The sequence below is a fragment of the Ranitomeya variabilis genome, chromosome 2, assembly GCF_051348905.1.
Source record: "Ranitomeya variabilis isolate aRanVar5 chromosome 2, aRanVar5.hap1, whole genome shotgun sequence".
Classification (NCBI taxonomy): Eukaryota; Metazoa; Chordata; class Amphibia; order Anura; family Dendrobatidae; genus Ranitomeya; species Ranitomeya variabilis.
The window spans coordinates 566,862,155-566,885,188 of NC_135233.1; the positions used below are offsets into that span (position 1 = coordinate 566,862,155).

The 23,034-nt window shown below is 48.8% G+C and overlaps 1 protein-coding gene across 2 annotated transcripts in view; it reads right to left on the bottom strand.

Moving 5' to 3' along the window:
* ADCY7 (adenylate cyclase 7) overlaps positions 1–23,034 on the bottom strand; it is a 175,487-nt gene that overhangs the window by 81,472 nt on the left and 70,981 nt on the right. For both annotated transcript variants that reach the window (XM_077288219.1, XM_077288220.1), the window contains exons 2-3: positions 4,239–4,323; positions 3,603–4,079 (exon numbers count right to left, since the gene is read on the bottom strand). In XM_077288219.1, the coding sequence (XP_077144334.1) occupies positions 3,603–3,776 (174 nt within the window). In that variant the 5' untranslated portion in view covers positions 3,777–4,079; positions 4,239–4,323. The remainder of the gene's footprint in view (positions 1–3,602; positions 4,080–4,238; positions 4,324–23,034) is intronic.

A 23,034-nucleotide genomic window follows, 5' to 3' on the forward strand; every position in this document is an offset into this window, starting at 1 on the left:
AGAAGATCTGCTCTAAAAGATATTTACGAGGATCCAGAAGCTGAGCTGTAAGATGTCTGCAGTACAGCAGCTTCAGTTATCCCACACTGCCACATTACGGTGAACGAGTCGTCCTAGGCATGCTGCTGATCACCCGATGAATGAGCAACCGCCTTGAGGTGAACAAAAGATCATCATTCTCGGCAGCACATCGTCCTGTGTAAACAGGTCATGTGCTGTTGAGAACAATGACAGCATGTGTGCACCGAACAATTTATTATTGATCACTCAGTGTGAATTGTTAAACAGGCTATTAAGCGACCACCAAACAAGTTGCTCATCGACTGTTTGGTGCCGCCATTATGTTTATCCACATTAAAGGGATGTCCAGCCTTGAGGTACAAGTCTATAATCACGCTATGCATGTAGAAAAGCTGCGGAGACACCATCACGTGTTAACGCAAGCAATGAATAGCCAGGTCTTTCACCGGGAAGGAACAACCACGGGAAGGGCAGCATCCAATAAAGGAAAACCACCTATGCCAAAACATGGTATCCATCCACAGACAGTTGTTTTGGGGTATTTGCCCCTCATCAGTGTGGAGTAGGAAACTGGCTAATTTCCCTTTAGGGATGGGGGCAGTGTTCTGGATCACTGCGTTGAGAAACACGTGATGGTGTCTCCGCGGTGTTGGATGTTTTGATCTCCCCGAGGTCATTCATCCTTATGTTTATAGTCCTTTCACCAGGCACTGCTCCTAATAGCCAGTTTCCTACTCCACACTGATGAGGGGCAAATACCCCGAAACAGCTGTCTATGGATGGATACCATGTTTTGGCATAGGTGGTTTTCCTTTATTGGATGCTGCCCTTCCCGTGGTTGTTCCTTCCCAGTGAAAGACCTGGCTATTCATTCCTTGCGCTGAGAAACACGTGATGGTGTCTCCGCGGCTTCTCTACATGCATTTGCATATTTCCCTTAAGGGATGGGGGCAGTGTTCTGGATCACTGCGTTGAGAAACACGTGATGGTGTCTCCGCGGTGTTGGATGTTTTGATCTCCCCGAGGTCATTCATCCTTATGTTTATAATCACGCTATGTGATGAAGTGTTGTGAAGCCTCACGGTGCACGCAATGCCGGAGTCAGGAGCGGGACGTCATGTGACTGCAGGTATGCGGTTTGTACACTTCTGGCCACATTCTGATTAGACGTGTCCGGCCTCGCCCAATACACTTGCATTAAGAGAGGCCGTGCACAGCTAGTCTGCAGCTGCTCGCATGTATGCAAATCACATACTTACGGGCACGCAGGTACCGGAGAATCCTCACAGCGTGTAGTGTGCGCACACCTCTACAGTCACACAGGGTACAAGTCTGCAGTCACTCTAAGGCTATGTTCGCACGTCGTGTTTTTTTCCTGTGTTTTTCTCTGCTCTCTTGGCAGTAAAGAAGCAACGTCAAAACAGCAGGTTTGCCGTGTTTTTAGTGGCATTTTTGTTGTGCATGCTAATGAAGTTTAGTGCACAAAAAAATAAACTGATCTAACTTCATCAGGTTTTGACACCAAAAACGAAGCAAAGCTTGATGCCTGCATTTTTCTGCAGCGTTCTTTTGCACCGCCCACTGCTTTCAATGAGTGAAAAACAATGAAAAACGCTGAAAGAAGTGGCATGCTCCATTTTGCAAAAAAAGCAGCTCTTTCACAAAACAGAGAGGGAAAAAAAAACAAGGTGTGTGAATGAGATTTCTGAAATCTCAGACTTTGCTGTTACTGTGAAATATGGCTGAAAATTTGTATAAAAAACTGCTGCAAAAAAGGCAATGTGTGGCCACCTGCACTTTTAAGAACAACTATATACATAAAGAAAAAGACCATATATACAGTGTAGCAGCTGTAAACTCCAAACCAAAAATGGTGACTGTGACCTCATTGTTATAGCTCCACATAATGGATGGAGTCTGCACTTCGACTACACACTTGCGGCCATTAAATGACTGCTGAACGGCTACATAAAAGCCAATCAGCGGTCAGTAAACAGCTTGTCTAGACTGGATGATTGCACGTTATGTGCACAGAACGATTGCTTTAACAATTATCCTGTGCACATACGAGTGTCATTGTCCTAGGAAGCACATCTCCTGTTTATATAGGACAATGTGCTGCCGAGAACAATGATAAAAGTCATTGTACCAATAAACAAGTGCGATTGGCAGCCTATTCCCAATTCTTGGGAGCAAGGAACGCTTATATCCTGATAAATCAGCCAGTGTTAACAGGCTGCCAATCAGCAGAAAAATGAGGAAAAACACCCGCTCGTCAGGTAAAACTCAATTTTAAGCTTGCTTAAAAATCATCCTCCTCGGCAGCACATCGTCCTGTGTAAACAGGACCTGCATTGTCGAGAACAATTACATCCTAGGTGCACAATGTGGTCGATCTGTGCACATCGGAAACATGGTTGACCGGACCATTGAACAATCACGGGTCGGCCAGTCTGAACGAGCCATTATGGTGAAAATTATGAAAGATTAATCATGAACAAGTGTTCTTAGGGACGCTCGTTTCACAATAATTTGCCCGTGTAAACAGGCTGCCAAACATCTGATGAAGCAAAACACTCGCACATTGGCTAAAACTATCTTTTATGGAGCGCCAAAAAAATATCTTTGTTCTTGGAAGCACATCAACCTGTAGAAGTAGGACTCGTGCTGCCGAGAACTATGACAACCTTTGGGCACTGAGCGATCTATCATAGATCGTTCTATGGGCTTACAGTAGCTTACCGGGGTCTGTCATGGTGAACAGGCTATTCTATGAGTGCAGACTAGTAAATATCCAGCATGGGTTTAGCTTTCAAAAGCCAGAAATATTTATGAAATGTACAATATCGTTTTATTTTTTCAGAATTTCGATTGCTCACGTTACACAATGGGATATCACACAAACAATAAGCGATCATATGATTGTATCAATGACGAACAAGCACCGGACAGTGATAGAAGATCTTGTTTGCGCTCCCTGCCCACAAGGCTTACCCCATAAACAGACTAATGTTGGCTGAACCCGCTGATTGACGGTTCGGCCAACACTCTTGTGTATAGCGGACCAGGACAATTGATTTTTGGAGGAGTTAAGGATCCAGCATGTCTGGGAAAACAAAGGATTGTCAGTCTGAAATCAGAGAAGCCGCCACTAGAGATGTCTGACGGTGGCCCTAACATAGAGAAGAACACAGGAGGACTCGGCATAAAGTTCAGTATCTCCGTACGGTGATATTAAACTACAAGGCCGGGTGCCGATGGGCACATTTCATGGTCCATGTATAGGATGCAATGCCCAGACTGTCCGCGAGTCTCCTGACCTGAATATACAGACTCGTATGTGGGTCTAGGAGGCTGTAAGTTCAGCTTGGTAGACCTGACGTCAGTCCAGGCAATGAGGTCCGTAAAGAGGACCGTGAAATTTGCCCATCTGAACCCGGCACGATGCGGAGATACATAGAAAATAACATTAGCGCCTTTTTGTTTAATAAAACAATTGTATTAACTTTATGGAAACACACTTAAGACCCCTACAAGTGTGCTAAACCAAAAGTTTAAGAACTCAAAGAAAGTTTACTCACGTCGTTGGTGGTAAAGAAGAGGACGATGAGTGTCACACAAGCCGTTACCACCACAAACAGCAGGATGAGCAGCAGAGGATAGTGCTGGCTGATGCACTGGTACTTCTCATAAAGCGAATGCTCAATCATCCAGTCCTCGTTGTCCTTTATGAGATACTTCCCTTTGGATGGCATTGTAATCGAGTCCGGCTTCCTCGCTTTCCCTTTAGTTCCCAGATTTCACGGCACAACAGATAGACCCGAGCTGCTGCTCTCTCCAGGCGGCTGTGGTGTGTTTGTCTGATTCACATTGTACGCCTGCATCTGCCGTGAGAAGTGGACAGCTGGGGCAAGGTAAGAGAACCGGCTCCCGCCTCCCAAAAACATGTGCAGCTTATCGAGGGCTGGAAGCAGGCATGGCTGCGCCTGGGTGATATCCTGCCCGGTCACTTGTCACACATCATCTCATGCTTCCATCCCTGCCGACTGCTCACTATTCTGCGCAGATAAAGAGAGAAATACACTTTTACAGTCAAGTTTGTCAAACTTTCCAATGCACAAAAATTCATACAAGAGATAATAAAAATAACAAAGTAATTGAAACAAAAAATAGAAGAGAACAAGAGAGTAACCTCCAGAAGTGACTGGTGCACTTACATAAAAGCCGGCTTACATGTACTGTGCACACAAAGGACATCACAGCGCTCATGACAGCTCACGGAGCCAGTCTGCAGGTGGAGATCTGAGAGGATGAGGAGAACAGAAAGGTGGAGATTCAGGAAGGAGGACATTACGGCATCACAAGACGTGAAATACATGAGTCACACACATCACACCTTGTTAGTCGCCTCTTATGATGCAATTTGTATAAATTATAATAAAAAAAAAATCCCAGCTCCGTAAAATTATTCAAGTGCTTGGGGTATCATGCTCCATTAGTCACTGCCCACTCATGTCGTTGTTACGCAACAAACCCTCAACGTAATTTTCCTGTTGCTTGTATAATGCCAACATATTCCGCAGTGCTGTACAGTAGTGACCGGAGAGATCACAACTCCGTTCTACATTGCAGGTCAAAACCCACTGGTGACACCTACTATTACCCCCGAAGGGTTCTACCACCTACTATTGCCCCCAAAGGGTTCTACCACCTACTATTACCCCCGAAGGGTTCTACCACCTACTATTGCCCCCAAAGGGTTCTACCACCTACTATTACCCCCGAAGGGTTCTACCACCTACTATTGCCCCCGAAGGGTTCTGCTAGCCACACATCTCACAGTGGAGGAAATACATCATATAACTAAATACATGACTATGGCAGCATTCCCACACCTTCAAGGGGTTGTCCACTACTCATTCCATAGGTTACTTACCTATACTTCCAGTCCGGAGCCATTCTAGAAGGGTCGGCACTGGCTCTACCGGGGATCACGTGACATTATTATGTCACACAATCCCTGCAGCGGATCAGCACTGGATTCACTCTCCCAGACTTAGGATGAATCACAGCAGCTTTCATCTCCTCCAGATTTATGCGATTTGTCCAAAAGCGGAGAGTGTGAAGTCAGCACTGATCGGTCACAGGAATAGCGTGACATAATGTCAAGTGATCCCAGGGAGAGCCAGTGCCGACAACGCTGTCACCGCTGGAACAGCGCAGTCACCGATGGAACAGCGCAGTCACCGGATGGGAGTATAGGTGTTTTAGGGATTGAAAAGGGGTTGTACAAGTAGTGGATTATCCTTTTAACTAATTGGTCCCATCTATTACAAACAGAAAACCCTCTTGCTGCAGATTACAGTGTTGTGCACCTTTGGGGAGAATTTATTTATTTACCTAAATAAATGTATTTGGTTTTACAAATATTGACTTTTGCAATTGGGTTTAATTAACCAGCTGAGAGGAATTTAGAAAATGACAGATACAAACTCTCCAGTGAAGCCAATGAATTCACTGACAGGTTCTCAGTTAACTCCTTCTGCAGCCAGTAATAAACAGAGCAACACAGAGGCTACTGCAGGCAAACTGTTCATTACTTTTTTTTTTTAAAGAAAACCAATTGTAAAAATGTTTTTTTTGTAATCATAAATACTTGCATTTAAATAAAAAAATAAAAAATAGTCCCCAATGGTAGACAACCCCCTTTAAGTTCACAAGAGCTTAAGAAAACTCATCTATTTTTCATCCAGAAAAAAAAGAAAGGATTGCCATCCATATGCCTGTTTTGCAATGTATATGCAGCGCCCTAGAGTCCTGGTTGCTGCAGTAATGTCATTCTTCCACCAGGGGGAGTGATATTACGTCTGATGGTACTAACGGAGTTCACCTTGCCAGGTATCACAGTCACACACTACACTTCACACTCCAGTCCACCAGGGGGAGCCTTGCTTCTATCTATTAGGGCACTCCTCACACACGGGTAAAACTGGTGGGTTGGATAGGAAGGGAGTCAGAAGCTGCCTGGGTTCGACCCAGAGAGGATCTGTTAGGGGTGGGATCCTGACAGAGGCCTAGCAAGAGATAGAACGCCACGGAGCTGCGCCTGCACCCATTGCGGCAGCATCCTAAGAAAGGACACGAAGCGAAGGGTATTGTGGAGAGTGAGAAACGAAGTCACAGCACAAGGAGATAATACCGGGAGGAGTTCTGCCCCGAGATCGGCAGCCTCCTTCCGAGGTGCGTAGCCTGTGCCCGGAACACCGAGGGAGTACTGACTCTACGCATTACTTCAGAGACTGGCGGGACAGTTAATTCCAAGTTGGCTGCCCGACCTTAGTACCTATGAAGACAACGGAGGCAAATTGTGGGAGAGGGGCGTCTCTAGGGTCCCTATAAATAAGCTCCAGGCCTACCCCGTCATACGGGTCGTCCTATCCATACCATCTGGGGGACAGAGAGAGAACATCAGAAACATTCACGAAAGTTGTGAGGACTATCCCGTGGTGCTCAGCAGGGAAGTACTACAACACACAGGCGCTAGTAGGAAGGCTACTGATTTCCACCTGCAAAGGGAACTCTGGATGTGCCTTCGGACCGGCCGGATTCAGCCAGCCCTGTGATCTGTGCTTTGGACTGTGGACGCTGAAGTCTTCAGTAAAAGGTAAAGAGACTGCAACCTTTGTGTCCTCGTTATTCACTGTGCCTTACGACGTCCACCATCACCACCTACACATCTGGGAAGCCCTGGGGACATACTTCACCTGTGGGAAGGTATACCATCTGACTGCCATTCCATCACCCCAGCGGACCCCTAAGCAGCGTCGGTCACCCTGACCGAACACCACAGGTGGCGTCACAAACACCAGACAAACTTTACCTTTAATTGGACGCCCCTGAGAAGGGCCACGGACTGGGTCGGGCCACCGTGACATCCCCAGAACCATGACAGGGGGACCCGGTACCGAGTACCCCATTGCCCTTAACGTGGGGGCGCTCCATATAATTTTGTAATTATTTAAGTATAAAAACAAAACTATCAAATAAAAACGTCCTAATTTATTAACGGCAATGGATCCATTATAAACAGAAGCCACAGAGATGGTAATCATCATACATAGTCAAGTTTTATCAAATACAACAGATCAGATTAGCCCATGTTGCAATTTTTTTCCACACAGGCTGTGCACAAAAACATTTTTACATGTAGACCAACTAAAATATTGATTTACACTGGTCCACGTGTGATCAGTTTTCCCACATGGAACGAAAAAAACATGGTGAGTAGCAGGAGTAGTCCTAATGATAATGACTAATGGAGAAACAATCATGGCTCGTTCCCCATGGGTAAAAAACCTATATCCACTGAAACACCGTGCACTCTTTAATGAAATGTAAGGGCTCCAACTGATAAAACACAAGCAGATTTAATATACAGGTGAGATCCATCGTATGACAGATCTCAATGGCCTCAGACAGACCACAGACCTATGCACCTCCCTCACCCCCGCCATCGCATGTTCAATGCAGACGCCGATACAGTTAAAAGCCATGATGGAAGAGGGAGCATCAGATGACGCTCCCCATCAATCCCCTCTGACACACTGCCAAGACGCGCTGAAGAGGCCAGAGCAGCAGGGGAACTAGGAGATGGAAGTATTCTATTTATTTTTTATAGTACTGCAAGACTCTATGGCTGCATTATACTGTGTGTGTGTCTGTGGGGGGTGGAAGAGCTGCATTATACTATATTGAGGACTATAAGGGTGTATTATACTATATGACTATATGGGGCTGCATTATACTATATGAAGGACTATAGGGTGCATTATAGTATGAGGAGTGCATTGTACTGCATGGAGAGTGCATTATACAATACGACTATATGTGGGCCGTATTGTACTATATTGAAAACTATGGGGAATGCATTATACTATATGAAGGACTATAGGGTACAATATAGTATGAGGAGTGAATTGTACTGTATGGAGGGCTATGGGGGGTGCATTATACAATATAGAGGACTATGGGATGCATTATACTTAATGGAGCTCTATGGGGAGTGCATAATACTATAGGGAGTATATGGGGAGAATATTATACTAAATGGAGGACTATGAGGAGAATATTATACTAAATGGAGGACTATAGGGAGTGCATAATACTATAGGCAGTATACAGTGAATATATACTAAATGGAGGACTATGGGGAGTGTATTATACTGTATTGAGGACTATGGGGCTGCATCATACTGTATTGAGGACTATGAGGGTGCATTATACTATGTGGGGGCTGTATTATACTATATTGAAGAATATGGGGAATGCATTATACTTTATGAAGGACTATAAGGTGCATTATAGTATGAGGAGTGCATTGTACTGTATGGAGGACTATGGGGCACATTATACTATATGGAGGACTATGGGGAGTGTATTATACAATATGGAGGACTATGGGGTGTATTATACTAAACAAGGAAAATGCTGCCTATTCATCAAGTGGTTGGATTGGTTAGAACAAAAAAAATCATTGTTCTCAGCAGCACATTGCCTGGTGAAAACTACAGATGTGCTGCTGATAACACGATACTGTATGGGGACAGATTGAGCTATTAGTGATCGTTCTGTCTCCATCCTTCTTCCTCAGCCAATGTAAAGAGGCCGGGAAATAAGCAAATTACTTCATTATTGCCAATCGCGGTCGTTTAACGGCCTGAACTCAGAGCATGTAACTACAACAGAAATGTTTCTGTGTGATGTGCAATATGTGAGCATTTGGGGCCCTACTTTTGTCAAGAGCCCCACTTTGTCTAAAACCGGCCCTGCCTACGTCCCTATGGCCTCATTCACATGTGATGTATTTGGTTAGTATTTTCCATCAGTGTTCGTATACCACAGCCAGAAGTGGGACTTGCAGAGAAAAACTATGATTGAAAGCTTAACACCTGTTCTGTGTGTTAGAGACACTCCTGGTTTTGGCATACAAATACTGATGTGTGCCTAATACTAATGAGGCCTAAGAGGTGCCAATGCAGGCCATTACCCACCACTCATTGGCTACATGCCAGCAAATCAGTGGTCATTTAAAGCGGTATTCCCATCTCCAAGCTCCAATCCCAATATGTAGTAGGTGTAATAATAACCATGGATACCTAAGCTACTGCAACGCCCTGCACATGGGGTAAGCGACATGGTGAATCAGAAGAACTACATTACATTTCTTATTGGAGGAATTTGATAATATTTTATTTTACCCACATATATAGTGCCATTAAAGGGGTATTCCCATCTCTAAGATCCTACCCCAATAGATAATAGTAATAATAATAGCAACTATCTCAAATTTTATATAGTTTAAAAAAAAACGTGATTACATTTCTAATTGGGGGTATTAGCTAATATTATTATTATTACACCCACTACATATTGGGATAGGGTCATTATTGGCACTGTCCCCACTGGGGCTCACAATCTAGATCCCCTATCAGTATTTCTTTGGAGGGTGGGGGCAACCCAGGCAAACACGGGGAGAACACACAAACTCCTTGAAGATGTTGTCCTTGGGATTTGAACTCAGGACCCCAGAGCTCCAAAGTTGAAGTGATAACCACCGAGCCACCATGTTGCCCCTTATTAATATTGCACCGTCTTCATATCAGGATAGGATCTTGGAGAGGGTAAGAGCCCTTTAATGGCTTGTTTAGACATGAACACTCCATGCGCACAGAACGATTGTTATAACAATTGCACTATGCCCATATAGCATCATGTCTTCGACAGCACGTCACCAGTTTACACGGCAAAATGAGCTGCCGATAAGGACTTGTACGCCACCTGAAAAATCATTCCACCACAAATGAGCTTAGATTAGATGGCCTGTACTGGGAACCAGTGCTTCCCCAAACACATCCTTTTATAGCAGCCACATGTAAATGGGTCATTACAGTGACCCAACATGGTGGAAAAATAACCCAACTCTGGGTAGCGCTCAGTTATTCTTTGGGGCAGAAGCCATCTGATACCCACCATAAGAGATCGACGTTTCTCTAGGTTTAAAAATATTCTCCAAGCCAGTTAAGCAAAAAAAAAATTGTAAATAAAACAAAAATGCAAAGTCCTGGGTCACCATGTAATACCAAATAATGGTGGGAGACATAAAACCTGAGGAGTCAACAATCCTGGGATTTTGAGAAGAGATGACTGCATGGATTTTGGAGTGAGAACAGAATGACTGTGCGGGGAAGAGTGTACACAGAAGAGGGGGAAGAGTGGCTGCGAACAATCAAACTGGCTGCCCCTTTTGCTAAGCTGCTTTCCCTCCCTCCATGGTAACCGGCCTATTCAGATCACAATGCACTGCTGAAGACCGGCAATTAACTCATTCCCTACCTTTAGAATTACACAAAACTGCTATTCTAATGGCTGCATGTAAGTAAAATCACCATGTAACCCCTTAGCTACTGCAGTTTACAACACTAAGGCCTCACTCAGACGTACGATGTTCTCGTGTGCGCTAGTCATGATTTCCACGGCTAGCACTCATACCTGTGATAGTCTCTAGTGCCATTCACAAGTCTGATTTTCATCCGAGCATCCAAGAAAAAACTGGACCGCACTTGGATGACATTCAAGTTGGGATCAATTTTCACAGACTGTCACATAGGAGAAGGTGGAATTTTTTTTTCTCCCCATGTTTGAGAAAAACTAATCAAGCTCCGATCAAGCTCCAATCAAGCTCCGACCAAGCTCCGAGTCCTACAGTCTGATATATCTGCATTAGTGTTGAGCGATACCTTCCGATATCGGAAAGTATCAGTATCGGAAAGTATCGGCCGATACCGTCAAAGTATCGGATCTAATCCGATACCGATACCCGATCCCAATGCAAGTCAATGGGACGAAAATATCGGAATTAAAATAAACCCTTTCTTAACTTGTAGGTTCATTCTACATGAAGGAAAACAACTAAGAATAATGTAGGATGTATTGGGGGACGTGGCGGAGACACTAAAGGCACAGAGGTTTAGCCCAATCTAATAGAATAGCAGGATTTTGTTTTGTTTTTTATGACGTTCGGCGTTAGAAAGATTTTGACTATGTTAATTTTTTTTTTATTTTGTCAGATATTGATGTTTCACTACTTCCACGCCCTTCACCTTTTTTACTTCTCCCACACTTTCATCTTCATTATCCTCATCATCAGATTCTTTGACATCAACTTCTTCACCTTATTCATCTTCTTCTTCATCTTCTACCTATTATTTTTTTTGTTACATACATTGTTCATATTCTTTTTATTTTACTATTATCTTCTTCATATTCAACTTCTTCATCATATTCTTATTTGTGACAGGCATTCCCGTAGTTGTTATCTATAAAAGTTTGAAGATTACACCTTCCGTTCTGCCTGTCACAAAACAGTTACATTTGTCCGCGTTCAGTTTGGCCTGCATCATCAGGCTTTATCCAGGGGCACCACGAGGAGGAACGAACTCACCCCCATACACTGCTTAGTCTTCTGCTTATAATTTAGATAATATCTTTTGCTCTGATATTTAGTCTTATGCTTAATGTTCTTCTGCTCTTTGTTCTGCAGCCTCTTGTTCTTCTGCTTCTCGGTCTTCCAGGTCGTCGTCGTCTCCAGGGTCGTTGTCTCCGGGGTCGTCGTCATCGGGGTGGTCTTCAGGGTCATCGTCTCCAGGGTCGTCGTCATCTCAGTGGTTGTCGTCTCTGGTGTCGTCGTCATCTTAGGGGTGGTGTTCCGGGTCGTCGTCTTTAGGGTCTTGAACTTGGAAATGTAGCAGAAGGTACAAGTAGGCTGAGAAAATGCCGAGAAACAGCTGATGGAACTGGAACTCGGATGGCTACCCGAAGGTCCAAGAGCCAATGGAACTACCGAGGACCAGCTGACGTTACTGGAACCCGGTTACTAAGCAGGAGGTACCCGTGCTGAAAGCACTACCAAGGACCACCTGACATTGGTGGAACTCAGATACCCAGAGGGAGGCACCTAAGCCAAAGGCTCTGCCCGGAACCAGCTGACTGTACTGGAACCAGGATGGGGAGCAGAAGGTACAAAAGCAAAAGACACTGCCGAGAACCAGCTGACGGTACTGGAACCCGGATGGGTAGCCGAAGGTCCAAGAGCCAATGGAACTACCGAGGACCAGCTGACGTTACTGGAACCCGGTTACTAAGCAGGAGGTACCCGTGCTGAAAGCACTACCAAGGACCACCTGACGTTGGTGGAACTCAGATACCCAGAGGGAGGCACCTAAGCCAAAGGCTCTGCCCGGAACCAGCTGACGGTGCTGGAACCAGGATGGGGACCTATTCAAGCTTGTCTTCCTAGAGCCCCAACTAGCGGTGTTGGAGCAAAGGGTCAGCAGGGGGAGCAGAGTGTAGGCCGAAGCCTAATTGAACCAATTTTAAAGGTAACCTTTAACCCCCCCCTCAGGTGTTACAAAGTAGAAGAGCCACGCCTTATGCAGCAGTAGTGCTGCACAAGTCAAAGGTTGCTCTTTTAATTTTGTTCCTTGCACAAGCTGAATGAAACACGTACAACATTTTGGCCCTTATAGAGTCAATCTGTCTTGGAGGCGGGAGTTCCCTTTGTAATGAGACGCAGCACAGCTGGCAAAAAAAACAACTTGGTGCTTGGCGCGGCCTCCTGAGCATCGCATTTTGCTGTACAGGAGTCTGCGTTGTTGCGTTATCCCTTGGCTATGCGCTGCCCGTCTTCTGACATCATTTCATGTCGGCTGGTGCGGTTCGCGATGCCCATGAATCCCATCCCCGCAGTGTCTTTACAGTGTTTCACACTGCGGGGCTGGGATTCATGGCCTGGCGCAGTACATATGTTCGCCTCTCGCTCGTGTCCTTACACCTGCTACAGACTGTGCGGCGTCAGCTGATCCCTTATCGCATGCCGCGGCCATGAAGCCGCACCATCTGAAGAAGGCGGAAGGAGCGGAGTGACAGCCTGGCGAAGATATGCACTGCTCATGCCCGTCAATCACACCCTCGCAGTCAAAATAAATAAGACACCGAGGGGCGTTGTGTCGGGCAGGGCGGCCGCAGAGGCGCAGCCAGCCAAACAATGATGTCAGAAGAAGGGCTGTGCTACCAAGGGGGTTGTTGCGTGTCATTACTAAGGAAAGTCACACCTCCGGGACGGTTAAATGGTCACAGAGGACACAATTTAGACGTGTTCAGTTCCACATGTGCGAGGAGAATAAGTTTATGAGCCAACTTGCACACATGCAGCATTACTGCTGTACAAGGTGGCTGTAAAACATACAAACACCTGGGGGAGGGGGGACAGGTTCCCTTCAATTTCAGTTCTTGTGTCTGCGTGGATTTGCAGGACACGTTGCCGGCTACACAGCAGGGGAACAGCTGGCGTTGCTGAACCCCACTGACACATTGGCTGGTGTTTTTCTCTGTGCAGCTAGCAGTACCGGGCCCCAACTGGCGGTGTTAGAGCCCAGGGTCAGCAGGATGAGAGGGAGCAGAGTGTGGGCCGAAGCCTGCACAGGCGGCAGCTTTGTGTCTGCGTAGCTGTTGCAGGACACGTTGCCGGCTACACAGCAGGGGAACAGCTGGCGGTGCGGAACCCCACTGACACATTGGCTGGTGTTTTTCTCTGTGCAGCTAGCACATCTGGGCCCCAACTGGCGGTGTTAGAGCCCAGGGTCAGCAGGAGGAGCAGAGGGAGCAGAGTGTAGGCCGAAGCCTGCACTGGTGGCAGCTTTGTGTCTGCGTGGCTGTTGCAGGACACGTTGCCGGCTACACAGCAGGGGAACAGCTGGCGGTGCTGAACCCCACTGACAGAGTGGCTGGTGTTTTGCTCTGTGCAGCCAGCACTTCCGGACAGCAACTAGCGGTGTTGGAGCCCGGGCTCTACAGGTGGAGCACAGTGTAGGCCGAAGCCTAATTGAACCGATTTTAAAGGTAACCTTTAACCCCCCCTCAGGGGTTACAAACTACAAGAGCCACAGCTTGGGCAGCAGTAATGCTGCACAAGTCAAAGGTTGCTCTTTTAATTTTGCTCCTTGCACACGCAGAAAGAAACACGTATCACATTTAGGCCCTTAAGCAGTCAAACTGTTTTGGAGGCGTGAGTTCCCTTTGCAATGAGACGCAGCACAGCTGTCAAAAATCCCACCTTGGTGCTGGGCGCGGCATCCTGAGCGTCGTTATTTGCTGCACAGGAGTCTTCGCTGTCGTGTTATCCCTTGGCCTTGCGCTGCTAGCGCTGCCCATCTTCTGACATCATTTACTTGTTGGCCGGTGCGGTTCGCGATGACCATGAATCCCAGCCCCGCAGTGTCTTTACATTGTTAAAACACTGCAGGGCTGGGATTCATGGCCTGGCGCAGTACATATGTTCGCCTCTCACACTCGGGTCCTTACACCTGCTTCAGACTGTGCGGCGTCAGCTGATCCCTTGTCGCATGCCATGGCCATGAAGCCGCACATTCTGAAGAAGGCCGAAGGAGATGAGGGACAGGCGAACATATGCACTGCTCATGCCCATCAATCACACCCTCGCAGTCAAAATAAATAAGACACCGAGGGGCGTTTTGTGGGCCAGGGCGGCCGCAGAGGCGCAGCCAGCCAAACAATGATGCCAGAAGACGGGCAGCGCTACCAAGGGGGTTGCAGCGTGTCATTACAAAGGAAAGTCACACCTCAGGGACGGTTTAATGGTCACAGAGGACACATTTTAGACGTGTTCAGTTCCACGTGTGCAAGGAGAATAAGTTTCTGAGCCACCTTGCACACATGCAGCATTACTGCTGTACAAGGTGGCTGTGAAACATACAAACGCCTGGGGGAGGGGGGACAAGTTCCCTTCAATTTCAGTTCTTGTGTCTGCGTGGCTGTTGCAGGACACGATGCCGGCTACACAGCAGGGGAACAGCTGGCGGTGCTGAACCCCACTGACACATTGGCTGGTGTTTGTCTCTGTGCAGCTAGCACTTCCGGGCGCCAACTGGCGGTGTTAGAGCCCAGGGTCAGCAGGAGGAGCAGAGTGTAGGCTGAAGCCTGCACTGGAGCAAGTTGAAAGGGAACCTTTAACACCCCCCCCAGGCGTTTGTAGCTGAAAGAGCCATCGTGTACAGCAGTAATGCTGGAAAAGGTAAACTTAGCTCTTTTAATTATGGTCCTTGCACATGCTGAACCTAACACTTATGAAATGTGTCCCCTCACACCGTTAAACCGTCCGGTAGGTGGAACTTTCCTTTGTCATGTGACGCAGCACAGCTGTCATTCTTACCCCCTTGGCGCCGTGCGCCGCCTCCTCAGCGTTGTTTGAATCTGTCCCGGAGCCTGCGCTGTTAGGTTAGCCCTTGTGTTGTGAATTAGACTTTTTGGCTCCCTCTTGTGGTTACTAGTGATATCACTCTGGGATTGTCTTTCCTCAGTTTGGCACCCACCTGGGTCGTTAGTCCAGGGGTGTTGCTATATAAACTTCTTGGATCCTTAGTCCAGTGCCTGGCATTGTTGTAATCAGATCCTTTCTGTTTGCTCCTGTCTACTGGTCCTGGTTCGTGCAAAATTAAGCTAAGTCCTGCTTCTTTGTTTTTTGGTTATTTGCTTTGCTCTTATTCTTGTCCAGCTTGTACTAAATGTGATTCCTGTCTTTGCTGGAAGCTCTAGGGAGCTGGTGTTCTCCCCCCGGGCCGTTAGACGGTTCGGGGGTTCTTGAATATCCAGCGTGGATATTTTGATAGGGTTTTTGCTGACCATATAAGTCATCTTACTATATTCTGCTATTAGCTAGTGGGCCTCTCTTTGCTAAATACCTAGCTCATTTTTACGTTTGTCTTTTCCTCTTACCTCACCGTTATTATTTGTTGGGGGCTTGTATCCAACTTTTGGGGTCTTTTCTCTGGAGGCAAGAAAGGTCTTTCTTTTCCCTTCTAGGGTTAGTTAGTTCTCCGGCTGGCACGAGACGTCTAGAACCAACGTAGGCACGTTCCCCGGCTGCTGCTATTTGTGGTGCTAGGATTAGATATATGGTCAGCTCAGTTACCATTGCCCTATGAGCTGGTTTTTTGTGTTTGCAGACTTAGTAATTATTTCTGAGACCCTCTGCCATTGGGGTCATAACACCCTTGGCCATGCACACATTTTGCGCTGCCCGTCTTCTGACATCATTTGGTGTCAGGCTGGCTGCGCCTGTGCGGCTGCGCTGGCCAAGATCCCGCCTCGCTGTGTCATCTAATGTAATCACTCTGCGGACCTGTGATCCATGGGCATGCGCAGTGCATATCCTTGCCTCTCACTCCCCTCCTTCCAGCTTCTTCAGACTGTGTGGCGTCATGGCCGTGGCATGCTATTAGGGATCAGCTGACGGCGCACAGTCTGAAGAAGGCTGAGGGAGATGAGAGAGAGGCGGAGGTTAAGATATGCACTGCGCATGTCCATGGATCACAGGCCCGCAGTGGGATTAAATCAGAAGACACTACGAGGCGGGATCTCGTCCAGCGCGGCCGCACAGGTGCAGCCAGCCTGACACCAAATGATGTCAGAAGATGGGCAGCGCAAAATGTGTGCATGGACAAGGGCTAACATAACAGCGCAGGCTCCGGGACAGATTCAAACAACGCTGAGGAGGCGGCGCACGGCGCCAAGGGGGTAAAAATGACAGCTGTGCTGCGTCACATGACAAAGGAAAGTCCCTCCGACCGGACGGTTTAACGGTGTGAGGGGACACATTTCATAAGTGTCAAGTTCAGCGTGTGCAAGGAGCACCACAAAAAGAGCCACTTTTTCCTTTTGCATCATTATTACTGCTGCACAAGGTGGCTCTTTCAGTAACAAACGCCTTGGGGGGGGGGACAGGTTCCCTTAAATTTAAGTTGTTGTGCCTGCGTGGCGGTCGCATGACACGTTGCCGTATACACAGCAGGGGAACAGCAGGCATTACTGAACCCCACTAACACATTGGCGAGGTGTTTGGCTCTGTGCGGACAGCACTTCTAGACAACAACTAGCGGTGTTGGAGCCCAGGGACAGGAGGAGGAGGAGGAGGTGGAGGAGATAGGAGGGATTGCCACACACACAGCTGGGGAACAGCTGACGTTACTGAACCCCAATAACAGAGGAACGACTGTTGGGACTGTGCGGACAGCACTTCTGGACGGCAACTAGCGGTGTTGGAGCCCAGGGACAGGAGGAGGAGGTGGAGGAGATAGGAGGGATTGCCACACACAGCTGGGGAACAGCTGACGTTACTGAACCCCAATAACAGAGGAGGGACTGTTGGGACTGTGCGGACAGCACTTCTGGACAGCAACTAGCGGTGTTGGAGCCCAGGGACAGGAGGAGGAGGAGGTGGAGGAGATAGGAGGGATTGCCACACACACAGCTGGGGAACAGCTGACGTTACTGAACCCCAATAACAGAGGAGCGACTGTTGGGACTGTGCGGACAGCACTTCTGGACGGCAACTAGCGGTGTTGGAGCCCAGGGACAGGAGGAGGAGGAGGAGGTGGAGGAGGAGATAGGAGGGATTGCCACACACACAGCTGGGGAACAGCTGACGTTACTGAACCCCAATAACAGAGGAGCGACTGTTGGGACTGTGCGGACAGCACTTCTGGACGGCAACTAGTGGTGTTGGAGCCCAGGGACAGGAGGAGGAGGAGGAGGTGGAGGAGATAGGAGGGATTGCCACACACACAGCTGGGGAACAGCTGACGTTACTGAAACCCAATAACAGAGGAGCGACTGTTGGGACTGTGCGGACAGCACTTCTGGACGGCAACTAGCGGTGTTGGAGCCCAGGGACAGGAGGAGGAGGAGGAGGTGGAGGAGATAGGAGGGATTGCCACACACACAGCTGGGGAACAGCTGACGTTACTGAACCCCAATAACAGAGGAGCGACTGTTGGGACAGTGCAGACAGCACTTCTGGACGGCAACTAGCGGTGTTGGAGCCCAGGGACAGCAGGAAAAGCAGAGGAACACAATGTAGGCCGAAGCCTGATTGGAGAAAGTCGAAAGGGAACCTTTAACCCCCCCCCCCAAGGTGTTTGTAGCTGAAAGAGCCAGCTTGTGCAGCACAAAAGATGCAAAAGGAAAAGGTGGCTCTTTTCATTATGCTCCTTGCAAACACAGAACTAAACACTTATAAAATGTGTCCCCTGAAACCGTGAGACCGTCCCGGAGGTGGGACTTTCCTTCGTAATATGACGCAACACAGCCGTCATTCTTACCCCCCCGGCGCCGTGCCACGGCTCCTCAGCGTTGTTTGATTCCGTCCCGGAGCCTGCGCTGTTATGTTATCCCTTGGCCAGGCACACTTAGCGCTGCCCATCTTCTGACATCATTTGGTGTCAGGCTGGCTGCGCCTGTGCGGCCGCGCTGGCCGAGAGCCCGCCTCGCAGTGTCGTTTAATGTAATCCCACCGCGGGCCTGGGATCCGTGGCCATGCGCAGTGCATATCCTCGCCTCTCACTCCCCTCCCTACGGCTTCTTCAGACTGTGCGGCGTCACGGCCGTGGCATGCTATTAGGGATCAGCTGACGGCGCACAGTCTGAAGAAGGCGTAGGGAGATGAGTGAGAGGCGGAGGTTCAGATATGCACTGCGCATGTCCATGGATCTCAGGCCCCCAGTGGGATTAAATCAGAAGACAGTGCAAGGCGGGCACTCGGCCAGCGCGGCCGCACAGGCGCAGCCAGCCTGACACCAAATGATGTCAGAAGATGGGCAGCACTAAGTGTGCCTGGCCAAGGGATAACATAACAGCGCAGGCTCCGGGACGGAATCAAACAACGCTGAGGAGCCGGGGCACGGTGCCAAGGGGGTAGGAATGACAGCTGTGCTGCGTCAAATTACGAAGGAAAGTCCCACCTCCGGGATGGTTTTACGGTATCAGTGGACACATTTTATAAGTGTTAAGTTCTGCGTGTGCAAGGAGCTAAACAAAAATAGCTACCTTTTCCTTGTGCAGCATTTACTGCTGCACAAGGTGGCTCTTTCAGTAACAAACGCCTTGGGGGGGGGGGGGACAGGTTCCCTTACATTTCAGTTGTTGTGTCAGCGTGGCGGTCGCAGGACACATTGCCGGCTACACAGCTGGGGATCAGCTGACGTTACTGAAACCCAATAACACTGGGTCGTATGTTTTGACTGTGCAGACGGCACTTCTGAGCCTCAACTGGCGGTGTTGGAGCCCAGGAATTTAAGTTCAGGTGGTAGAAAGATGAACACAACAGGAGACCTGGATAACGTAGACAGTCACCTAATTATTTAATCAGGAAGAGGAGTGGCAAATTTCTGCGAGATCCAGGCCTTGTTCATTTTCAGGAAAGTAAGCCGGTCAACGTTATCGGAGGATAGTCGCATGCGACGGTCAGTTAGTACACCACCTGCAGCACTAAAGACGCATTCCGATAATACACTAGCCGCAGGGCAAGCCAGCACCTCCAATGCATACTGGCTTAGCTCTGGCCATGTATCTAGCTTTGAGACCCAAAACTTGAAAGGTGAAGAGCCGTCTGGGAGTACAGCAAGAGGGTAAGACATGTAGTCTGTCACCATCTGACGGAACCGTTGTCTCCTGCTGACTGGAGCCGTCTGTGATGGTGTAGACTTTTGTGGCGGGCACAGAAAACTGTGCCACAGTTGGGCCATACTGGTCTTGCCTTGGGCAGAGGCACTGCTTCTGCTCCCTCTTTGTGCAGAGCCTCCACCACTGCCTGGACGCACTGAGCTGCTTTGTAATGCACTAGCAGCACTTCTCTCACTTGGAATGGAGAAGATGATGGAATTCACCAGTGTGTCTTGGTACTCCCGCATTTTTCGCTCCCGGTTCAACGGTGTGATGAGGCTTTCTACGTTGTCCCGGTAGCGAGGATCAAGGAGGGTGAACACCCAATAATCAGACATGTTGAGAATGTGGGCGATGCGGCGGTCGTTTCTCAGGCACTGCAGCATGTAATCCACCATGTGCTGCAGACTGCCAACTGCCCAAGAAACGCTGTCCCCTGCTGGAGGCGTGATCTCTGCCCGCTCGTCATCACCCCACCCTCACTGTACACACTGAGTACTGGACAATTGTGTAACTCCCTCCTCTGGACGGATGTCTTCCTCCTCCATTGACTCCTCCTCACAAACTGTCCCCTGCCTATGCGTTTGTGAGGAACCACGTGGCGCTGACTGTCCAGAAGATGATGGAAATGGTGAATCCTCATCCTCCACCTCTTCCACAACATCATCCCTTAGCGCTTGCAGTGATTTTTCAAGCAGGCAGATAAGGGGGACAGTCACGCTGACAAGTGCATCATCTGCACTCGCCATCCGTGTGGAATAATCGAAGGGACGCAAAACCTGGCAGACGTCATTCATAGTGGCCCACTCTGTGGTTGTGAAGTCTGAACGGCGCGGAGTGCGACTTCTTTGCGCCTGATGCAGCTGGTACTCCATTACAGCTTGCTGCTGCTCACACAACCGCTCCAACATATGTAACGTGGAATTCCACCTGGTAGGTAGGTCACATATGATGCGATGTTCCGGCAGGCGGTGTCGGCGCTGCAGAGCCGCAATGCGCGCTTTTGCCGTGCTGGAACGCCGCAAGTGAGCACACTCTAGGCGGACCTTGTGCAGCAGTGCATCAAGATCCGGATAGTCCCTCAAAAAACTCTGCACGACCAAATTGAGCACGTGCCAGACATGGGATGTGAGTGAGGTTGCCGAGGCCCAGAGCTGCCACCAGATTTCGGCCATTATCACACACTACCATGCCTGGCTGGAGATTCGCTGGCACAAACCACACATCGCTCTCCTGCTTGATGGCATTCCACAGCTCCTGTGCTGTGTGGCTTCGATTCCCCAAAGAAATTAATTTCAAGACGGCCTGTTGACGTTTGGCCACGGCTGTGCTCATGTCGGTCGTAACAGGTAAACGTTCATCACGGGTCCATGTGGAGGTGGACTGTGACGGCTCCTGCAGCGATGATTCTGAGGAACTGGTGTAAGAGGAGGAGTCAATGCGTACAGAATGGATTCCTGCAATCCTTGGAGTGGGCAGGACACGTCCTGCGCCACTCGCACGATCTGTACCCGGCTCAACGACATTAACCCAATGGGCAGTGAGGGAAACGTATCGCCCCTGTCCATGTTGACTGGTCCACGCATCGGTGGTGAGGTGGACCTTGCTACTGACGGCGTTCAGTAGCGCGTGTTTTATGTGTCCCTCCACATGCTTGTGCAGGGCAGGGACGGCTTGCCTGCTGAAGTAAAAGCGGCTGGGCACATTGTACTGTGGGACTGCCAATGACATCAAGTCACGGAAGCTGTCAGTCTCCACCAGCCTGAATGACAGCATTTCCAGTGACAGAAGTTTGGCAATGCCTGCAGTCAGAGCCTGTGCTCGTGGGTGGTTTGACGAGAAAGGCCGCCTTTTCTCCCATGCCTGTACTACCGATGGCTGTACACTGGGCTGGGAGTGTGTGGATGACTGGGAAAGTGGTGCTGCGGGTGGAATTACAGTGGGTCTCTGGACAACAGGGCCAGAGGTTCTTCCACGGCGATCCTGGGAGGAAGCCGAACCAGCTGCGTGTGAGCTGGAGGAAGAGGCAACACGAGCTGAAGAGGTGGTAGCTGCCGCTGTTGGTTGGCCTAGCTCTTCAGTGTGTCTTTCTAACTCCGCCGCGTGCCTGGTGCGCACATGTTTCCACATGTTGGAGGTATTGAGGTTGCTGACATTTTTCCCTCTTTTGACTTTGTGATGACACACCTTGCATTTGACATAGCAAATGTCATCTGCAACGGTGTCAAAAAAGGACCATGCACTGCAAGTCTTGGGAGCGCCCTTTTTGGCTTTTGGAAGAGACATGCTCCTAACGGGTGCCAAAGTGGAGGCTGCAGGATCCGCAGTCTTCCCCCTCCCTCTCCCTCTTTGGGCCGTACGAGGAATCTCTTCCTCAGAGCTGCTCCCACCACCTTCCTGTCCCTCACGCCAAGATGGGTCAAGGACCTCATCATCTACACTACCCTCTGCCCCCAACTGCTCCTCCTGGGTAGTCTCAGCAGCAGAGCACGCACCAGAAAGTGGCACCTGAGTGTCATCAGCGGATGCGTCCTGCGATGTGGTGACCGGAGGCACTGGCCCACCCACCTCTTCAGAGGAAGAGAGAAAAAGCGGTTGGGCATTACTACACCCTGCCTCTTCTTCCATTTCTCCAATGCTGCTTGGCTGGCCCCCTGTGTCCAAGCAAAGAGATTCAGAGAACAGAAGTAGAGACGGCTCCTGTCCTAGGATCTCTGTCTGCCTGGGCAATTTGGCAGGTGGTGAAGAGACAGATGGCTGCTCTCCAGTGCTCTGTGTCTGAGAGGATGTGGCACTAATTGAAGTTGATGCATTAGCTGCCATCCATCCGACAACGGCTTCAATTTGTTCTTCACGCAGCAGCGGTGTACGGCGCTCTGCGACAAAGCTGCGCATGAAGGACTGTTCCCTGGTGAAAGTGGGTGCTGATGAGTCACCGGTGCCCGCAGCAGGCACAGGATCCCCACGTCCTCTCCCTGCTCTGCGCCCACGCCCACGTGCCTTACTCACTGCCTTCTTCATCTTGGTTGACTGATAAAGATAAGCAGAAAAGTACTAACGGCTTTGTGTGCTTATTCCTGAACAACTCCTAACAGTTATAAGAAACACTAATTTTCTAAAGTGTGGACTAGACTTTAATATGAGCTAATGTGGCCTACACAAATGTAAAGTGGTGTCACTGGTGTTTTTGGTGAACTTTATTATTTATTTTTTGGGGGCTGAACTGACAACAGAGAGAGCTGCAGTCACACGGAGACCGTGCAGACAGCCGTAAACGGCGCTGCAAGGCCCAAAAACCCTCCTCTACGTTATCCTATGTAGTGTTTTTCCACAAGTTAGCTGGAGACAGGTGGAAAGACACTAATAGGAATTTTTTGAAAAAATGTGCAGCAGCCTGCACTACTTAAAACAAAAGGAAAATTGATTTTACGGTATGACGCA